This window comes from Bufo bufo, chromosome 6 (assembly GCF_905171765.1).
Source record: "Bufo bufo chromosome 6, aBufBuf1.1, whole genome shotgun sequence".
NCBI classification, from domain to species: Eukaryota; Metazoa; Chordata; class Amphibia; order Anura; family Bufonidae; genus Bufo; species Bufo bufo.
In genome coordinates, this window is record NC_053394.1 from 438,951,040 (window position 1) to 438,972,962 (window position 21,923).

The 21,923-nt window shown below is 45.2% G+C and overlaps 1 protein-coding gene across 1 annotated transcript in view; it reads left to right on the forward strand.

Annotated features, from left to right (window-relative positions):
• The window catches only part of FAM20A (FAM20A golgi associated secretory pathway pseudokinase), an 88,017-nt gene that overhangs the window by 30,182 nt on the left and 35,912 nt on the right, over positions 1-21,923 (forward strand). Inside the window, exons 2-3 of the mRNA XM_040434867.1 lie at positions 1,578-1,759; positions 6,288-6,338. Coding sequence (XP_040290801.1) covers positions 1,578-1,759; positions 6,288-6,338 — 233 coding nt within the window. The remainder of the gene's footprint in view (positions 1-1,577; positions 1,760-6,287; positions 6,339-21,923) is intronic.

Consider the following 21,923-nt stretch of genomic DNA (forward strand, 5'->3'; position numbering starts at 1 on the left):
CAGCATGCTCAATGTCATGTACCAGCTGGACTGGTGTAAAGCTCATCATGACTGGACTGTGAAGCTGCTGCACACAGGCCTGAGATCAGCATGCTCAATGTCATGTACCAGCTGGACTGGTGTAAAGCACTTCATGACTGGTCTGAGAAGTTGCTGCACACAGGCCTGAGATCAGCATGCTCAATGTCATGTATCAGCTGGACTGGTGTAAAGCTCATCATGACTGGACTGTGAAGCTGCTGCACACAGGCCTGAGATCAGCATGCTCAATGTCATGTACCAGCTGGACTGGTGTAAAGCACTTCATGACTGGTCTGTGAAGCTGCTGCACACAAGCCTGAGATCAGCATGCTCAATGTCATGTACCAGCTGGACTGGTGTAAAGCTCATCATGACTGGTCTGTGAAGCTGCTGCACACAGGCCTGAGATCAGCATGCTCAATGTCATGTACCAGCTGGACTGGTGTAAAGCTCATCATGACTGGACTGTGAAGCTGCTGCACACAAGCCTGAGATCAGCATGCTCAATGTCATGTACCAGCTGGACTGGTGTAAAGCTCATCATGACTGGACTGTGAAGCTGCTGCACACAGGCCTGAGATCAGCATGCTCAATGTCATGTACCAGCTGGACTGGTGTAAAGCACGTTGTGACTGGTCTGTGAAGTTGCTGCACACAGGCCTGAGATCAGCATGCTCAATGTCATGTACCAGCTGGACTGGTGTAAAGCTCGTCATGACTGGTCTGAGAAGCTGCTGCACACAGGCCTGAGATCAGCATGCTCAATGTCATGTACCAGCTGGACTGGTGTAAAGCTCATCATGACTGGACTGTGAAGCTGCTGCACACAGGCCTGAGATCAGCATGCTCAATGTCATGTACCAGCTGGACTGGTGTAAAGCTCATCATGACTGGTCTGTGAAGCTGCTGCACACAGGCCTGAGATCAGCATGCTCAATGTCATGTACCAGCTGGACTGGTGTAAAGCTCATCATGACTGGTCTGTGAAGCTGCTGCACACAAGCCTGAGATCAGCATGCTCAATGTCATGTACCAGCTGGACTGGTGTAAAGCTCATCATGACTGGTCTGTGAAGCTGCTGCACACAGGCCTGAGATCAGCATGCTCAATGTCATGTACCAGCTGGACTGGTGTAAAGCACTTCATGACTGGTCTGAGAAGCTGCTGCACACAGGCCTGAGATCAGCATGCTCAATGTCATTTATCAGCTGGACTGGTGTAAAGCTCATCATGACTGGACTGTGAAGCTGCTGCACACAGGCCTGAGATCAGCATGCTCAATGTCATGTATGAAGCTGCTGCACACAAAGAAGGGTACATCCCTTGTTGTTCCAGATTGGCATGTCCAGCAATCTCCTATAGGTCTGGTGGTCACGGGGGCACCTCCTTTTGGCTATATAGTGTACATACAACGCGAGGCTTTACAGGTTGTAGAAAGAAACAGGTTAAGATCATAATAAAAAGATAATGATAGTGTTAACAATGAGGATGATGATGGTTGTAGTAATAGATTTATATATTTTTTTCTCTTTCATATTTGTTTCTGGAACCTGCAGACGACGCTCCCATCACATGGGCCAGAACAGCACCAGACCCATCATAGATGCCAGGTTCAGCTTTCACACACCATGGCTGCAGTTTCACCTGGGCATCAGTAAGGAGGCTCTTTACCCTCGCTCCAGTGCAGTGGTGGAGCAACTCCTGAAAGACATGAGCAACCTGACTGTAATCAATGCTGGTAAGAGCAAGCACTATCCATGGAGAGAAGAAACTGTTGTGCCCCCTAAAAACTCATGCAAGATTGCAGACCCCTGGTCATCACTGTGGAGGAGCCCCCCATTCTCTTCTCTAGACTTCTTGTCTATTAAGTCATATTTATTGAGGCTGTCTAGTGATGTTGGTGATGAGATTGAGATCTTGCTCACAATTGGGCTGGATGGGGTTGATGTTGGGCTCAGTGATCCTGGTAAGGGATGCTGGTGATGAGGTCAGGCGGAGATTTGATGGTTGGATGGGGTTGAAATAGTGTACTGATCTTTGTCATGAGGTGAGGCCCAGGGTTGAGGTTGGATGGAGTTGACTTCAGGCACTGATTTTGATGATGTTGACTCTACAATCAGAGCGATGGATGGGATTGAGGTTGAGTAGTGATGTTGGTCATGAGGTGATGCTCACAGTCAGTAGTTGGAAGGGGTTGAGATAGGGTGCTGATGTTGGTGACAAGGTTGAAGCTAGTCAGGGGGTTTGAGTACAGGCAGTGATGATGGCCATGAGGCCTGGCTCAGTTGGATAGATGTGGTTGAGGATGGGTAATGATGTTTATAAGGAGGTTGGGCTTGCAGTCACTTGGATAGAGGTGAGGTTGGGCAGTAATAATGGTGATGAGGCCAGGCTGGATGGAGTTTGAGGTCAGGCAGTGATAATGGCAATGAGGTCTGGCTCACAATTTGATAGATGTGGTTTAGGATGGGTAATGTTTAGGCCCCATTCACATGACTGTATTTTTTAATTTTTGTGGATCGGGTGCGAACCCATTCATTTCAGTGGGGCTGCCGAATTGTGGACCGCAAACCGTGTGCTGTTTCAGAGCCTCGCAAAAAAACATGTCCTATTCTTGTCTGTATTGTGGACAAGAGCAGGCATTGTTACAATGGGTCTGTAAAAACAAATGGGCAGAACATGGACATCACACGGACGTTATCTGTATTTTTTTGAGGATCCATGTTTTGCAGACTGCAAGATACATATGATCGTGTAAATGCACCCTTATGATGAGAATTGGGTTGAGGTCAGGCAGTAATGATGGTGATGACACTGGCCTCACAGTTAGAGTGGTGTTGGTCCTGAGGCTGGACTCAGTCGGGGTTGGATGGGGTTGCAGTTAGGTCACAGATGAGGATTAGATGACTTTGAGATCAAGCCTAAAGTCTGGCTGGTTGAGGTCAGGCTCGCAGACCAGGGTTGGATGCAGCCGATGTCAGGCTCACAGTGGACTTCGTTAAGATAATTTTCATATTTGGTGGTGGAATAGGATTGAGTTCAGGCATTGATGTTGGACATAAGGCCTAGCTGACTGTTGAGATAGAGTACTCGTGTTGGTCATGAGATAAGCCCCAGAGTTGGGGTTGGATGGGGTTGAGGTCAGGTATTAATGTTGATGATGTGGTTCATGCCACAATCAGGGAGTAGATGGGGTTGAGGACGGGTAGTAGTGTTGGTCAGGCTAACAGTCGACCTGGTTGAGATACGGTGTCGATATTGGTGGTGAGGTTGGATTCACAGTCGGTTGGATGAGGTTGAGGTCAGGCGGTGATGGGACCAGTCTCACAGCTGGATGGATAAGGTTGAGGCCGGGCTGGGATGTTAGTCATGAGGTCTGGCTCAGGATGGGTAGTGACGTTGGTGATGAGGTTGGCCTTGCAGACAGTTGGATGAGGTTGAGTTCAGGCAGTGATGATGGTGATGAGATTGACCGCACAGTTGGAGGGGTGTTTTGTTCTGAGGTTGGGCTCACAGTCAGGGATTAGATGAAGCTGATGCTGAGCTCAGTTGAGGGATAGATGTGGTTGGGCTGTGATTCTGGTGATGACTCCTCCATGTTATAAATAGAAAGCTTATCATGAATCATGTACTGTGTCGTGTGATGGTATGTCTTCTACTCCATTGTGTAATTTTTTCCTTAGCCAGTATTAGGTATATGATCATCGAGGCCCTCTGTGTATTCTCTGTGAGTGTGTTATATGTCCCCTAGTATAATCTGATGATAACGGAGCCCTCCGGTTCTGAGAAGTCTGCCAAGGTTTATAGCATCTGCCTGCCAGAAGCTACCTCCAGGTGGTGCATCACCATGGGCTTTGGAACTGTGAATGCGATGCGTCCTGTTCTTTACACTCAAGCCCATAGAAATGCATGAAGACTCCATGTCAGCATGTGGTCGCAGTTGGACTACATGGCAGAATATGAGGAAATATATCATAAGCTGTAAATCAGTTTGGTACATCGTGGGCATCATAGAAACACCCCATACCTGATGGCAGGCGTTCCCACTTAATAAGGGTCTTGCATTCTGGGGAACATACGTTTGATGTCTGGTGTCTAAATGGTCGGTACAATGAGACGTGAAGTATGACCCCCATGTCTGTGCCTGCACCCCCTTCAGGGTATTTCGTATCTGCCAGCTGCAGTGGGGAGGGGTGGTGAGCATGAGTAAGGGGTTCCCTCTCAGCTCACCCCTTGCTGATGGGGATAAAAATATGTTACCGTGGACATTATATTTGACACAGGCTGGGCGTCAGATCTCGTTGGGCGGTGTACGTTTTCTCTCTCTGTCCATGGGAATGGTTTTCCTGTATGCCTCCTTTTTATTTTTAGGACTGTTTTTGCTCGTGTATATATGTCTCTTTCTTTTTACCTTTGGAGCTAAGTACTAGACCTTTTTGCACATTAAAGCCTGAAAATGAATGGTTTATCTTGATGCCCTAAATCCACCTAAGCTGCATTTTGGAGTATACATACCGCTTGTGTTACCGTGTGTCTGCTTGTGAGCAGGGTGTGGTTGAGGTGTCTATTGGCCTGTAATTCAGTAGATGCTGGAAGTGAGTTTTGGGGTACATGGACTCTGTTGGGGTGTGTTTTATGCTCAACTTGCAACCAGAATTAAGGGGAGTGCAAGATTTATAGAGTGGGGTGAATTAAACCCGAAGCGTTGCACCTGTGCTAGGTCGGTTACTGTCACGGCCTATGGTGTGTTTTGTGACACTTTCCTTCACTTGCGGTTGCCCGTGGCAACGTGTGGTGTTGTGTGCATGTGGTGGCAGTGTCTCGGCATTTTGCCTGTTTCTCAGGACATGGTTGCCTTGCATGCCTTTGCTGGCGGTAACAGGTGGAGTGTGATGTTGTGTGTACACTTCCTTTAAGTGGCTTTCTTCCCTTGCCTGGTGTTGGCAGGGTTAATTCCCTTCCTGGTGTGTGAACACTGTGTGTGTGTCTGTGTGTGGCTACTTGGGCTATTTAGCTCCTGCTGGATGCCAGAAGCTGAGGGGTACTCCAGCCATGGTGTTTGCTGGAGTCATCCTCCTGGTCTCATATACCATCTGTCCAGTGAGGGCCACCCTTGTGGTCATAAGTAATGTTTAGACCTAGATGTTATTATATGTCTAGTGGTGTCTCTATGTTTGTTTCAGCTTATGGTTTCTGGGTTCCTGTGTGCTGTGTCCTTTTGTGCTTGGTGTGGACATTAGCACTTGTGCACGGGTTCCAGGCTGTGTGTCTGTGGCAGGTAGGTGTGGTACTAGTTTCACTACCTGCCATTGCCATATGCTGTATATGTTTCCCCTTCCTTGCAGCTTGGCCAGTGTGAATCCTGTTCGTCCGTGCCTAGGAGGAACAGGTCGTCTTACCCTGCTCCTAGTCCAGGGCTATTCTGAGGGCTAGTAGGGACCCTAGGTTCCGGAGTATGAGCCCTCCTACCATCAGGGTTGGCTCATACAGCTAGGAGTCAGGGTCAGATTTAGGGATGCGTTAGGAGGTGACCTGCTCCCTGTTTCCTGTCCTGGCCCAGCAGCTACCCTTTATTATTGACATCGCACGGCTGAGGGTTTCCCCCACCCTCAGCCGTGACAGTTACGTATATATGACACTCCATCAGACTGCAAATGGTGTTGATGATTCCTCAAGAATGTTGGGAATGTCGTCCTCACGTCCTGTACTTGCTCCAATAGTATGGAGAATGTCATCCTCACGTCCTGTACTCGCTCTAGTAGTATTGAGAATGTCATCCTCACGTCCTGTACTCGCTCTAGTAGTATTGAGAATGTCGTCCTCACGTCGTGTACTCGCTCCAGTAGTATGGAGAATTTCGTCCCCACGTCCTGTACTCGCTCCAGTAGTATGGAGAATTTCGTCCCCACATCCTCTACTCGCTCCAGTAGTATGGAATATGTCATCCTCACGTCCTGTACTCGCTCCAGTAGTATGGAGAATGTTGTTCTCACGCCCTGTACATACTCTTGTAGTATGGAAAATGTTGTACTCATGCCCTGTACTCGCTCCAGTAATATGGAGAATGTCATCCTCACATCCTGTACACGTTCCAGTAGTATGGAGAATGTCGTCCTCATGATCTGTACTCTCTTCACTAATATGGAGATGGCAGTCCTCACGCCGGTATGGAGAATTCCATCTTCATGCTCGTCCTTCACAGCTACCAGTGGTCCAATGTGTCCAGTGTAATGTCAATGTCAATGACTGTATTTTCTAATTTTCAGATTACAGCCCAGATGAGAAAGCTCTGAATGGGGAGTGTGACTGCAGCAAAAGTAAGTGCCCCCTCCTCCTACATGTTTTACTGGTAGGTGAAATCGATTGTACTATGTGACCACACTTTCTCGCCCTAGGGGAGTTGGAGCAGGCGTTTTTACGATCGTGGGTGGGGGATGTTCTGTTACATTCTCTGGGATCTCTTTCAGGCAGTCATTATTAATATCTCAGAGGTCCCCTGTGGTACTGTATCACAGAGTGGTCATCTTGTGGAAAGGGTTGTTAAAGTATTTTAGGTGTCCTTTTATGGGGTACAGTTGTGAAAATCTCTGGTATCTTCTGTGTCCAACCATCTTACAATCTCTGGGGTCTTCTGTGTGGGACTGTGTTAAATCTTTGGGGTTTCCTGGGTGTGACCATCTTTTAATCTCTGGGGTCTATTATGTTCGACCATCAAACAAACTCTGGGGTCTCTTGTGTACAAACGTCTTACAATCTCTGAGATCTCCAGGGTGCCCCGTTTTTGGTCTCTTTGGTGTGGGTCTATCTTACAAGCTGTGGTGTCTCCTCTAGCAGACCGCCTTACGATTTCCTGTGCAAGCCCGCCTTACAGTCTCTGGGTTCTACTCTTTGGAACCATCTTATAGTCTCTGGGATCTCCTGGATGGGACTCTCTTAGAATCTATGGGGTCTCCTGGGTGGGACTGTCTCACAATCTCTTTTAGAAATATTTGAAATCTTAACCATAAATATATATGTTCTATCAATCTAATGGCCCTACTTATCAAGAATAATTACAAGCAAAGTGTTCTAGTGATGATAAATAATCAGTTCTCGCCTCTCCTGTGTTCTCTCCTGTCCTTATACTATAAACAGTGATAAGCAGAGTGTTCTAGAGATGATAGATAATCAGTTCTCACCTCTCCTCTGATCTCCTCTGTCCTTATACCATAAACACTGATAAGCAGGGTGTTCTAGAGATGATAAATAGTCAGTTCTTACCTCTCCTGTGTTCCTTTCTGTCCTTATACTATAAACAGTGATAAGCAGGGTGTTCTAAAGATGATAGATAATCAGTTCTCACTTCTCCTATGCTCTCTCCTGTCCTTATACTATATACAGAGATAAGCAGGGTGTTCTAATGATGATAAACAATCAATTCTCACCTCTCCTTTGTTCCCTCTTGTCATTATACTATAAACACTGATGAGCAGAATGTTCTAGTGATGATAATCAGTTCTCGCCTCTCTTGTCCTTATACTATAAACAGTGATAGACAGGGTATTCTAGAGATGATAGAATATCAGTTTTCACCTCTCCTGTCCTTATATTTTAAACACGGATAAACAGGATGTTCTAGTGATGATAGATAATCAGTTCTCACCTCTCCTGTGATCTCCTCTGTCTCTATACTATAAGTAGAGATGAGCGAATTTCATATTTTGAAGTTCGTTCACACTTCGTTTGGTGGTAAAAGGTGAATTGCGTTATGGATTCTGTTACCCCTAACCATAATGCAATTCTATGACTGAATGCATAACGGAATGCCTTTAGAGGCATTCCATTATTCATTCTGTCATAATAGAAGTCGATGAGCTGCAAAACGGATCCGTCCCATTTCCATTATGCAGGGGAGTCCTCCCCTGCATAACGGAAACGGGACGGATCCATTTTGCAGCCCATAGATTTCCATTATGACGGAATGAATAACGGAATGCCTCTAAATGCATTCTGTTATGCATTCTGTCATAGAATTGCGTTATAGTCCGTGGTAACGGAATCCATAACGCAATTCACCTTTTACTACCAAACGAAGTGTGAACGAATTTCGTAAGCAGAAATTTGCTCATCTCTAACTATAAGCAGTGATAAGTAGGGTGTTCCAGAGATGATAGATTATCCATTTTCGCCTTCCCTGTCCTTATATTATAAACTGTGGTAAGCAGGGTGTTCTAGAGATGATAGATAATCATTTCTCACTTCCCCTGTGATCTCCTCTGTCCTTATACTATAAGCAGAGTATTATAGAGATGATAGATAATCAGTTCTCACCTCTGCTGTCCTTTTACTATAAACAGTGATGAGCAGGGTGTTCTAGTGCTGATAGATAATCAGTTCTCCCCTCTCCTGTGTTCTCCCTTGTCCTTATACTATAAACAGTGATAAGCAGAGTGTTCTAGTGGTGATAATCAGTTCTCGCCTCTCCTGTGTTCTCCCTTGTCCTTATACTATAAACAGTGATAAGCAGGGTGTTTTAGAGATGATAGATAATCAGTTCTCACCTGTCCTGTCCTTTTATTATACACAGTGATAAGCAGGATGTTCTAGTGATGAAACCATTTCTGTCTTATTCCTTATACTCGGTATCTTCTCACCTCTGTTGTGTTCTCTTCTGTGCCTGTGTTCTGTCCTGTCTGGTTATGAATAAACAAATACACCCAATCCTAACTAAATACACTAAAAGACTGAATAAAAATAAAAAAACACACCGGAAAAAACAAAAGAACAAACTAACATGCAATCTGCAACAAAATTGCAGTCCTTAATCAGTGTTCACTAATTGCGCTGCGGTCTTTGTTGTGAGGTGGACGCCTTTCACAATTAACTGAAAACCAAACAAAAAGAGAAAACTGTGCTGCTCAGAATAGGTATCCGTTCACATTTAGAAGTGAAAAAGGAATGTCTCTGCGGTATTATCCCTCAGTATCCTGCGTGGATTATCACAAAAGTCGATGCTCTAATCTCCTAGAGAACAGAAGAAATGGCCCGACATAGTGAAGTACTGCCAACTGAGTTTAAATACAAGGATTTATTCTACTCCCAAGATCCATAAAACAACAAGTTTTCGCCTCCGCTTCGTCAGGGGCACCTGTGGACTCTAGATTCCTTCTTTTTCAAGGTGATATGGGCGTTACCACAACCTCGACGATTATAACAGCAAATTTCCCCATTTCCCACATCAGTTACAAAATTCCGATACAATCATATTCACATACATAAAAAAAACTATGACTGCATTTCAAAACCGTTTTTCTGACATAACTTTAAAATCCAGAAGAATACCTCTGTCTCCTCCTCTTTTAGTCAGGTGGTTGATTACACCCATTCATCTTCTACACCACAAAGATTTTACCTCCCCTCCCCCACCGTCATCTCAGCTCCACTTATCGTTCACCACACCAGCGTCAATACGGACTTTAGATTTTACATTTTACTAGACTTGTCCCCTTCTAATAGATATCCAAATATGCATAACCCCACATAAAATATGCATAACCCCATTTTCTCTTTTCATTGCATAAAATAACCCACATTATGATATCTCTCTACCCCATATTGTTGTCAAAGGTTTATCTTTACAGTCACTACGTGTGTGTGGGCACTGCTTAAAAGTACTTTTGATCCTAACAATTGCATTGTACAGTATGGTATAACTTTGCATTTATGGATCTGCAAAATCCCTGTTAACAGGCCTATTAGGTGCAATTTGTACATCCCACCACTAGATGGGGATAAAGTTCAGGTCCTATATATACCCAGTTCAGGCCTAGTGAGACCGATCAGTTCAGGTTAGTGGAGGTTGAATAGTGTGAGACCACAGGTCAGTGTGAAGATCAGAGAGTGGAAAGGTGCAGATCCAGCACTTCAGCTCTAAAAAGAAGGACTAATTAAAATTCATCCAAAGGATAAAAGCCGTAACCCAGGCATAAAGGACCTTTGGGATAATTTAGGTGAAGGATACCATAGCCTCCGGCCACCTCACCAGAAGTTCCACTGACATTGAAGTAACCCACTGCTCCAAAAACCCAAGAAACCTGACAAGCCTAAAACAGTGGATTTGCAGAATTAACTCTGTACCATCTAGAGACTGCATATTTGTACTACTGCAACCAAAAGACATCCAAAGTAAAAGTTGTGAGTTGCATCTCACCACTGTCTACCTCATTATTACTACTTATGGTTGTACCACCATTAACGGTACTGGCGTCACGACAAAAACCATCAAGGGACTCAGCCGCAGCAAGCACCCTAAGCACCCCAAACATCAAGGGCCCCTCAACCACCATCTTGGCTGATGCTTCCTACCACAGAGCATGCCCCGGAGGATTTGGTGCTGTCCACCTCAACACTGTGCTGCCGGCCCAGGGAGGCTTTCTGCTAACCGTGAGTAAACTGATGAACTGTGTGTTATATGATTTGGCCCCTCATCGGTCCACCGTGCACCTCACGTGTTGCCCCTGCGACTGGCTGGCTGCATGCATATCATCGGTGAACCCATATTTTATTTATCTATTATACAGGCCTTTATGTCAGATTCAACATTCAAACCATCGGGGTTTTTGTTATGTATTTTTTTATGTGCAGAGACGCTGTGTATCTAATCCTTTCTTTAGATTTCGTATATGTTCTTGACTTCTGACTTTGAGTTTCCTAGTTGTCCGTCCTACATACTGGACCCCACATGGACACTCCAGCATGTAGACAGCACCCATATGTTCACACGAACGTCCTCCCATTATTTTAGGAGTGCTTCCGTTGCTCCTAGAAACCACTGTCTCTTTTTTGCACGGTTTAGTTTCTTTCAGACGATTCTTACATGGTAAGCAAAAACCGCATCTTGTGGAACGATGTTTAGTAGTTTTACCAGATTGTGTGAATATAAAACTATGTACCAGTTTATTCTTTACATTAGGTGCTTTTTTGAAAATAACTGTAGGATTTTTGGGGATAATATCTCCGAATATGGGGTCATTTTTAAGGACAGACCAATTCTTTCTCACAGCTTCCTTTACTTGCCATGCATTACTGTTGAATTGTGTAATAAAACTCAAGTGGAAGTCCTTTTCTTCCTTCTATTTATCTGCTGCATCTTACCCTCTTCTAAATGAACACTTTCCTCAACCACCTTCTGTGAAACTCTCTCTAGTTCTTCCTTCTTATAGCCTTTTTCCAAAAACCTGTTTTTATCATGCTCCTCTGCTCCTCATAGTCATGCAAATTAGTGCAGTTTCTATATAATCTCTTAAACTGTCCCTTAGGGATGTTCTTAATCCAGGGTTTGTAATGACAACTGGTCGTGGAAATATATGCATTTGTAGCTGTAGGTTTAAAACCTTCAACACAAATGGTAAGGTCCAAAAAGTCAACACACCTGTGGCTCACATCTCCTGTAAAGTTCCATTCATTCGTATTGATATAACAAAAATTCTTCTAATCCCTCACAATCTCCTTTCCATATCAGCAGGCAATCATCTACAGGGCCGTTTCTTGTACCGGGTGGCCGCCCGGGGGCGCTGTGAGAAGGGGGCGCCGGCAGGGCACAGCAGGAGATGAGCGCTCACTCATCTCCATAGTCATCTGTATCGCCGTCCTCAGGATGTCTGTGCTGCGGCAGGGGAGGGCGAGGCGTGTCCCCTTCCTGTTCCTCTGATAGGCTGCCTAGGCTGTTTTTTATATTCCAGGGTAGGATCCTTCCTCAGTCTCTTATATGTGGTTTCATCCTGCAGTATTTTATACTTTACATCACCTCCTTGTATCTTGTTTTATCGAGGATCACTATCCCCCTAATCAGCCAGCTTGATCACAATATGGTCATTTTTCTCAAGCGACTTGACTTCCTTTCTTCATGGTTGTTTTTCAGTTAATTGTGAAAGGTGCCCACCTCACAACAAAGACCGCGGCGCTATTAGTGAACACTGATTCAATTTTGTTGCAGATTGCATGTTGGTTTGTTCTCTTGGGGTTTTATTTTTTTATTATTTTTATTATTCAGTCTTTCTTTTTGGGTGTACGTATTTGTTTATTTGTCACTGTATTTTATTTGTAAGGTGTTTTCTTGATTCCTGATCAAGTTTACATGGACATTTTTTTTTAAATGTAACACGGAGGAAGTTTTCACATTAGAATATGAAGGTAAACAACCAAATGATTTAGAGGGTATTTTTTCAGAATTAGAAAAACATATGATTAAGGAGGTGAAAACCACTTGGGATGTAATCAAATTGGAGAGATATTTGGCTGAGGAAAAAATTCCGGAAGGATTAAGATGGCAATTACCTCTCAGGTCAGAGGATGCTAATGATTTGGAAGAAATGAATGAATCAGTGTGGCTTTAATGTTATGCGGTTTATTATTAATAGAAGAAAAGATAAATTGAAATGTAAAGCGATAGATGAGAACCTCAAGAACTTCAAGAGAAGTTAGAAACGTTTAAGAAATTAGATGACTATGTGGAATTATCTAAATTATGTAAAAATAAATGTGGTAAAGACAGAAATTGATGTAAAAACATAGGAAATATATAAAAATATCAGAAGATCATTAACATAATAAGATATTGTGGCAGTGGAGCTGCCAGAGGGCCGTATGACGGCCATTGAAATGGTGTAACTCACCCAGAGGAGCTGGGAAAATACATTTTTCCCACTGTCTGCAGCAGCTAGGCTGGTAATGAATGTAATTAGTAGCCAGCTGAGGAGCTCGGATAAATGGGGGCTGAGCTCCTCAATCAGGGCTCCCTGTCTGCGCCAAGGCCTGTGGGAGCCGGGACCCTCTAACCCTGTGTGGGGTAAGCACTGCTGTGTTTTGGGGAGCTGGGTGGTAGACCCAGATCCTGATAGAGTGGGAGAAATGCCGTATAGTCAGTGGCCAGACGGCCTAGGATTTGTGTTTATGATTTAGCTTTGGTCTGCTGTAAAATGTGATAATAAAGCTGTTCGTGGCCAGTTTGCACCCAAATCTGCAGAGTTGGAGTGACTTCTTGAGTTGTGCCAACCGTCTAAGCGGAGAAGACAGCGATCCTGGAGAGCTAAGTGCCCCCGAGATTTTACAGTATATAAATGGAAATCTAAAGGAATGCTAGAGAAGGGTTCACATGATGAGGAGTCAAAAAAGGAGATGCTGGGATCCAACAAGGAGGATTTTCATACTCGCAGTAAGGCCTCCTGAACGTGTGCTGCCGTGCCCGTGCTGCGGACCGCAAATTGCAGTCCGCAATGCACGGGCACCGACCGTTCAGGTGCTTGCGGATCGCGACCCCATTCACTTGAATGGGGTCCGCGATCCGTCCGTTCTGCAAAAAGATAGAACAAGTTCTTTCTTCTTGCGGAATGGAAGCATGGAACGGAACACCACAGAAGCACTCTGTAGTGCTTCCATTCCGCATTTCCGGATTTGTGGACCCATTCAAGTCAATGGGTCTGCATCCGTTATGCAAAATGCACACGGAATGGTGCCCGTGTATTGCGGATCCGCATAAGCGGTCCGCAATATGGCAACGGGACACCTACGTTCGTGTGCAGGAGGCCTAAGATTCATCAAAGGGCTCCTCCTCAAGAGAGATCCTATGAACCTAGAGATAATTATCAACAAACAACTAGACCCCCAAGGTATGGTGATGATTCCAGACCACGTAATCCCTCCAGTTACCGTTATCCCCCTTATCAACAAAGGATGTATCCAGCAGGGAGGATATAGATCGCATATGTCTAATACGCCAAATGATCAACAGCCAAGAGGACCACGTTATCATAGATATGGTAATTATAAACCTCATTATTATCAGCATTACCCACGTGCGGAGGAGAATTTGTTTGAACCTATGAATAATGCCAACAGGTCTCAAGATGATGAGGTACAAAATTTTCCCCATCAGAGAATAAAGGGAATATTCGAAATAAAGTCACAGGTAGAAAAGACAAGAACCCCCCAGAAAATAAATCCTACAGAGGATGTAGAGGGGGAGATAAAAGAAAGGAACAGCCCCAGAAACAAGAAGGTAAAGGAGAACTAAAGGGGATTTATAATCTCACTTCGTATGTTTTGAGTGATAATGAAAATAAGGTTTTAATGAAGGGGTTAAAATATTCACCCACAAAACAACTTAACAAGTTTGAGACCTTTTTGGATATTCATAGGTTTATAAGAAAGCTCAATATAGCTAAATATGTTACCTCGAACCCTATAATGAAGAGTACAGATGCAGGTATCGGAGATATTAAACATACTAATTTGTGAGATAAATAAAAAAAAAATCCCCAGCCCAAAAATAATGAGTGTATTGAAGCCTTTAAAAGGGGCCTTTTGAAAGAACTGGGAAAAATAGATTCTCAACCTATTCATTATAATCTAACCCATGAAGAAAAGAAGGTGTTAAAATCGCTTGAGCAAAATGCCCATATGGTGATCAAGCCGGCTAATAAGGGTGATCCTCGATAAAACAAGATACAAGGTGGTGATGTATAAACTACTGGGGGATGGAACCACATATAAGAGACGAAGGATCCTACGCTGGAATATAAAAAACAAATGGATAGATTATTGATGAAGGGTAAGGAAATGGGTATTTTGAATATAAAAAAAGTTTGAATTTCTTCAGATTAAATACCCAGTGATGCCAGTGATCTATTATCTGCCCAAAGTTCATAAAAATGTTATGGATCCCCCCAGGCCTATTGTATCTGGGATCCATTCCCTGACTAGCCGGCTAACTGAATATGTTGATTTTTTTTCCTACAAAAATATGTGAGCAAAACCGTTCTTATCTTAAAGATACAGGAAATGTGTTATAACGTATAAAGGGTTTGGGCCAATACACAGAAGATATGATACTGGCCACGGTAGATGTTGCATCTCTGTATACTGCTATCCCCAAAGACAAGGGGACGACTGTCTCGATAAAGATCAAGAAATGACAATTGAACAGGGGACATTTATATTAGAATGTTTAGAACTTTGTTTATGTCACCATTTTGTGGGTTTGGTTGCTGGTTCTTGCAGTGCACCGCGACAGCGATGGGGCGAAATTTGCCCCCAGTTTTGTCAACCTATTTATGGGCTCATGGGAAGAGGAATAAAACGAAGGTTGGGTAAGAAAGCATTGATTATGTGGAAAAGATATGTTGATGATTGCCTGCTGATATGGAAAGGAGATTGTGAGGGATTAGAAGAATTTTTGTTATATCAATACGAACGAATGGAACTTGCGGTTTTCAGGAGATGTGAGCCACAGGTGTGTTGACTTTTTGGACCTTACCATTTGTGTTGAAGGTTTTAAACCTACAGCTACAAATGCATATATTTCCACGACCAGTTGTCATTACAAACCCTGGATTAAGAACATTCCTAAGGGACAGTTTAAGAGATTATATAGAAATTGCACTAATTTGCATGACCATGAGGAGCAGAGGAGCATGATAAAAACAGGTTTTTGGAAAAAGGCTATAAGAAGGAAGAACTAGAGAGAGTTTCACAGAAGGTGGTTGAGGAAAGTGTTCATTTAGAGCAGGGTAAGATGCAGCAGATAAATAGAAGGAAGAAAAGGACTTCCACTTGAGTTTTATTACACAATTCAACAGTAATGCATGGCAAGTAAAGGAAGCTGTGAGAAAGAATTGGTCTGTCCTTAAAAATGACCCCATATTCGGAGATATTATCCCCAAAAATCCTACAGTTATTTTCAAAAAAGCACCTAATGTAAAGAATAAACTGGTACATAGTTTTATGTTCACACAATCTGGTAAAACTACTAAACATCGTTCCACAAGGTGCGGTTTTTGCTTACCATGTAAGAATCGTCTGAAAGAAACTAAACCGTGCAAAAAAGAGACAGTGGTTTCTAGGAGCAACGGAAGCACTCCGAAAATAATGGGAGGACGTTCGTGTGAACATGGGTGCTGTCTACATGCTGGAGTGTCCATGTGGGGTCCAGTATCTAGGACGGACAACTAGGAAACTCAAAGTCAGAATTCAAGAACATATACGAAATCTAAAGAAAGGATTAGATACACAGCGTCTCTGCACATAAAAAAATACATAACAAAAACCCCGATGGTTTGAGGTTTACTGGACCTGAACAGGCCTCATAATAACTGGAGAGGGGGGATCCACTGAATAAAATATATAGAAAAGAGGTAGAATGGATCTGTAAATTGGGGACTTGGTGCCCCGATGGTTTGAATGTTGAATCTGACATAAAGGCCTGTATAATAGATAAATAAAATATGGGTTCACCGGTGATATGCAGCACATCCAAGAATTGGAATCTGTGACTGTAAAGATAAACCTTTGACAACAATATGGGGAAGAGAGATGTCATAATGTGGGTTATTTTATGCAATGAAAAGAGAAAATGGGGTTATGCATATTTTATGTGGGGTTATGCATATTTGGATATCTATTAGAAGGGGACAAGTCTAGTAAAATGTAAAATCTAAAGTCCGTATTGACGCTGGTGTGGTGAACGATAAGTGGAGCTGAGATGACGGTGGGGGAGGGGAGGTAAAATCTTTGTGGTGTAGAAGATGAATGGGTGTAATCAACCACCTGACTAAAAGAGGAGGAGACAGAGGTATTCTTCTGGATTTTAAAGTTATGTCAGAAAAACGGTTTTGAAATGTAGTCATTGTTTTTTTTATGTATGTGAATATGATTGTATCGGAATTTTGTAACTGATGTGGGGAATGGGGAAATCTGTTATATTATAATCATCGAGGTTGTGGTAACGCCCATATCACCTTGAAAAAGAGGGAATCTAGAGTCCACAGGTGCCCCTGACGAAGCGGAGGCGAAACCCGGGTCGGGCGTTTGAGAGGACGTGCACATTTTATATGATTGTTGTTTTATGGATCTTGGGAGTAGAATAAATCCTTGTATTTAAACTCAGTTGGCAGTACTTCACTATGTCGGGCCATTTCTTCTGTTCTCTAGGAGATTAGAGCATCGACTTTTGTGATAATCCACGCAGGATACTGAGGAATAAAACCACAGAGACATTTTTCACTCCTAAATGTGAACTGATATCTATTCTGAGCAGCGCGGTTTTCTCTTTTTGTCTGTCTAGTTATGAGTTGACCTGTGGATTTTCGGGTTCGGCCAAACTTCGTTTCAAAGTTCGGTTTGGGTCCATATCTTGACCCAAACCTGGCCCCGAACACCGGACCCCATTGAAGTCAATGGGGACCCGAACTTTGGGACTGTAAAATGGCTGTAAAAAAAGTCATAGAAAGGGCTAGAGGGATGGAAAAGGAACCAAAACGTGCTAAACACACATTCGGACAATACACTGGCCGCAGGGCAGGCCAGCACCTCCAAGGTGTAAAGGGCAAGCTCAGGCCATGTGCCCAATTTGGAGAGCCACAAGTTAAATGGGACAGACCCATCAGTCAGTACGTGCAGACGTGCGGACACGTACTGTTCCACCATGTTGGTGAAATGCTGCTTCCTGCTAAGACGTTCCATATCAGCTGGTGGTGCTGGTTGTTGTGGCGTGCTGACAAAGCTTTTCCACATTTCGGCCATGCTAACCCTGCCTTCTGAGGTGCTGGCAGTGCCCCAGCTGCGTTGGTGACTTTCTCCTCCTCCTCCTTCCACTGAGTCCCCGCAGTCAGGTGGGAATGCCATCAGTAGCGCCTTTATCAGCGTTCTCTTGTACTCGCCCATCTTCTGATCATGCACCAGTGATTGAATTAAGGACGGCACGTTATCCTTGTAGCGGGGATCCAGCAGGGTGGCCACCCAGTAATCAGCACAAGTTAGAATGTGGGCAACTCGGCGGTCGTTGCGGAGACACTGCAGCATGTAATCGCTCATGTGTGACAGGCTGCCCAGAGGCAACGACAAGCTGTCCTCTGTGGGAGGTGTATCGTCTGTGTCCTCTGTATCCCCCCCAGCCATGCTCCATTGATGCCTGTGAGCTGATTTGGGTGCCACCCTGCTGTGAACGGGGATCCTCCTCCTCCTCATCCTCCAAAACTGTGCCCTGGCTATACAGTTGGGTACCTGGCCGCTGTTGGTGCAGGAACCCACCCTCCGAGCCACCTGTGAATGACTGGACTGATAACCGTGGAAATGATCCCTGTTCCTCCTCCTGTGTCACATCCTCTTTCATCATCGCCCGAAGCATTTTTTCAAGGAGACATAGAAGTGGGATAGTAACGCTGAGGACGATGTCATCATCGCTGGCCATGTTGGTGGAGTACTCAAAACAGCGCAGCACATCACACATGTCCCCCATGGAGGCATACTTGTTGGTGGTGAAATGTTGCTGTTCCGCAGAGCGACTCACCCGTGCGTGCTGCAGCTGAAACTCCACTATGGCCTGCTGCTGCTCGCACAGTCTCTCTAGCATGTGCAAGGTGGAGTTCCATCTTGTGGGTATGTCGCATATGAGGCGGTGAGCAGGAAGGCAGAAGTAACGCTGCAGCGCAGACAGGCAAGCAGAAGCAGGGCAAGTGCACACAGATGGCCCACACTTTCTGCAGCAGCTCTGACATATATTGGGGTAATTCTTGAGGAACCTCTGCACCACCAAGTTCAGCACATGCGCCAGGCTGCTACGTGATTGTGCCCATTGTCGCACACCACCAGGCCGACCTTGAGGCTCAGCGGCACCAACCACCAATCGGTCTGTCCTGCGCGGTGTGGGGTCTTTCCCCCAAACATAGGAGTTTCAGAACAGGCCCAGCCGCCACTACATTTACCCAGTTGGTAGTTAGGGAGATATAGCGTCCCTGCCCGTACTTCCAGCTCCACATGTCGGTGGTTATGTGGACCTTACCACTGATGGAATTGCGCAGCGCATACCTGATTTTTCCGCCACTTGTTCGTGCAGGGCAGGGATGGCCCACCTGGAAAAGTCGGAACGGCTTAGAGTCAGGTACTATAGGACAGCTGCTGTCATGACGTTTTAAAACTGTCCGTCTCCACCAGACAGAATGGCAGCATTTCAATGGCCAGTAATTTAGAAATGCTGGCATTCAAGGCCAGGGCTCATGGGTCGGTAGGGGGGCACTTCCTCCTTCTCTTCAGTGTTTTGGGGATAGACAGCTGACCGTTTCCATGGGACAGTGTGTAAATGCTGGGTGACAGTGGTGGTGGGGTGGTGTGGGTGCCACATCCTCTGTTTGCAGGATGGCAGGTGCCACTGTCTCTCCAGACAGGGAGGAAGAGGCCGAGACCGCAGCAGAAGACGGAGCAGGAGGAGCCTCTGGTCTTTCGTTGTTTTTGAGGTGTCTACTCCACGGCAGTTCGTGCTTTGCACTTAGATGCCTGGTCATGCAGGTTGTGCTCAGGTTGAGAACGTTTATGCCTCGCTTCAGGCTCTGATTGCACAGCGTGCAAACCACTCGTGTCCTGTCGTCAGCACATTGTCTGAATAACTGCCACGCCAGGGAACTCCTTTGCGCCAGCTTTGGTGTGCTCTGTCTCTTGGCACGTTGGGCTGTAGCAGGCGTACTGGCTGGGGGATGGCCACTCTGCTTTTGCACCCTGCTCCCTCTTTTGCTGTGCGGCTGGTGCTGCGTGTCCCCCACCTATTCCTCCAAAAGCACATATCACTGGCATGACCTGGATGCCATGTGAGGTCTAGGAACTCATCATCCTCCACATCATCTTCCCCTTACTCCTCACCTCTGCCCACCTGGCCAGTCTGCTCACTGCAGAAGGTCCCAGCAGTTGACACCTGTGTTTCGTCAGAGACGTGCTGTGGTTGTCCTCCCACGTCCTCATCCTGAAACATAAGTAGTTGGGCATCGGTGCATTCAATCTCTTCCACTTTTGGGGCAGGGCTAGGTGGATGGCCCTGGGAAACCCTGCTAGCAGAGTCAGACGGATGCCCGTGGGCCGCTGGTGCCAACTCTGCGCTTTCAGCAGTGGACCGGGTGAAAGAAAATGTGAAGGAACTGGAGGTACTGTCAGCCACCCAATCTACTATCGCCTGTACTTGTTCTGGCCTCGCCATTCGTACACCGGTATTCAGGCCTACAAAATGACGCAGAACGTGCTGTCACCTACGTGCACCTGGGGAAGGTGTTTCATTTGGGCGCGTAGCTGGCACAGATCGACCACGCCCTCTCCCTGCAACAGGAGCTCCACCAACACCAGCGGCACCACGGCCACATCCCCTGGTTGATGCTCTCCTCATTTTTGTACGGGCAAACACCAAATTGGCTGAAAGACAAATAATTGTATTTCTGTGTCACGGGTGCAAATGAAGAGTTTTAGGTCCCTCTCAGACTGAACAGCAGGATTAAGTCTGCTATTTCTGTCTCAGTGGTGCAGAGGAGCTGTACTGCACCCATCAGTAATACCTAAAGGATCTCCTCAGTCTGGTTTTTCTGTCTCAGTGGTGCAGAGGAGCTGTATTGCACAAATCAGTAATACCTACAGGTCCCCTCAGTCTGGTATTTCTGTCTCAGTGGTGCAGAGGAGTTTTATTGCACCCATCAGTAATGTCTACAGGTCCCCTCAGTCTGCTATTTCTGTCTCAGTGGTGCAGAGGAGCTGTACTGCCCCCATCAGTAATACCTACAGGTCCTCCTCAGTCTGGTATTTCTGTCTCAGTGGTGCAGAGGAGTTGTATTGCACCCATCAGTAATATCTACAGGTCCTCCTCAGTCTGCTATTTCTGTCTCAGTGGTGCAGAGGAGCTGTATTGCACAAATCTGTAATACCTACAGGTCCCCTCAGTCTGGTATTTCTGTCTCAGTGGTGCAGAGGAGTTGTATTGCACCCATCAGTAATATCTACAGGTCCCCCTCAGTCTGGTATTTCTGTCTCAGTGGTGCAGAGGAGCTGTACTGACCCCATCAGTAATACCTACAGGTCCCCTCAGTCTGGTATTTCTGTCTCAGTGGTGCAGAGGAGCTGTACTGCCCCCATCAGTAATACCTACAGGTCACCAGCACACTGTATAAAACTAATAAAAGCCTAACCCTCTCCCTGCCGGCAGCAGCGCCTTGTCTCTACACTAGTCAGAGCAGAAGGGTGGCGCACCATGTGGTCCGGTATTTATAAATCCATGGTCACATGATGCATCGGCCAATCACAGCCGTGCCAATACTAGGCATGACTAGGGATCTGGAATGGAACTGAGAACATGGTTATGAGTCTGTTGTAACCTTTTATGCAACGCTCCTACATACTGTGTCATAGAAACCTAGAATGTGTCGGCAGATAAGAACCATTTGGCCCATCTAGTCTGCCCAATATACTGAATACTATGGATAGCCCCTGGCCCTATCTTATATGAAGGATAGCCTTATGCCTATCCCATGCATGCTTAAACTCCTCCACTGTATTTGCAGCTACCACTTCTGCAGGAAGGCTATTCCATGCATCCACTACTCTCTCAGTAAAGTAATACTTCCTGATATTACTTTTAAACCTTTGCCCCTCTAATTTAAAACTATGTCCTCTTGTAGCAGTTTTTCTTCTTTTAAATCTTCTCTCCTCTTTTACCTTGTTGATTCCCTTTATGTATTTAGCAGTTTCTCTCATATCCCCTCTGTCTCGTCTTTCTTCCAAGCTATACATGTTAAGGTCCTTTAATCTTTCCTGGTAAGTTTTATCCTGCAATCCATGTATCAGTTTAGTAGCTCTTCTCTGAACTCTCTCCAAAGTATCAATATCCTTCTGGAGATATGGTCTCCAGTACTGAGCACAATACTCCAGATGAGGTCTCACTAGTGCTCTGTAGAGTGGCATGAGCGCCTCCCTCTGTCTACTGGTAATGCCTCTCCCTATACACCCCAGCATTCTGCTAGCATTTCCTGCTGCTCTATGACATGGTCTGCCTACCTTTAAGTCTTCTGAAATAATGACCCCTAAATCCCTTTCCTCAGATAGTGAGGTTAGGACTGTATCAC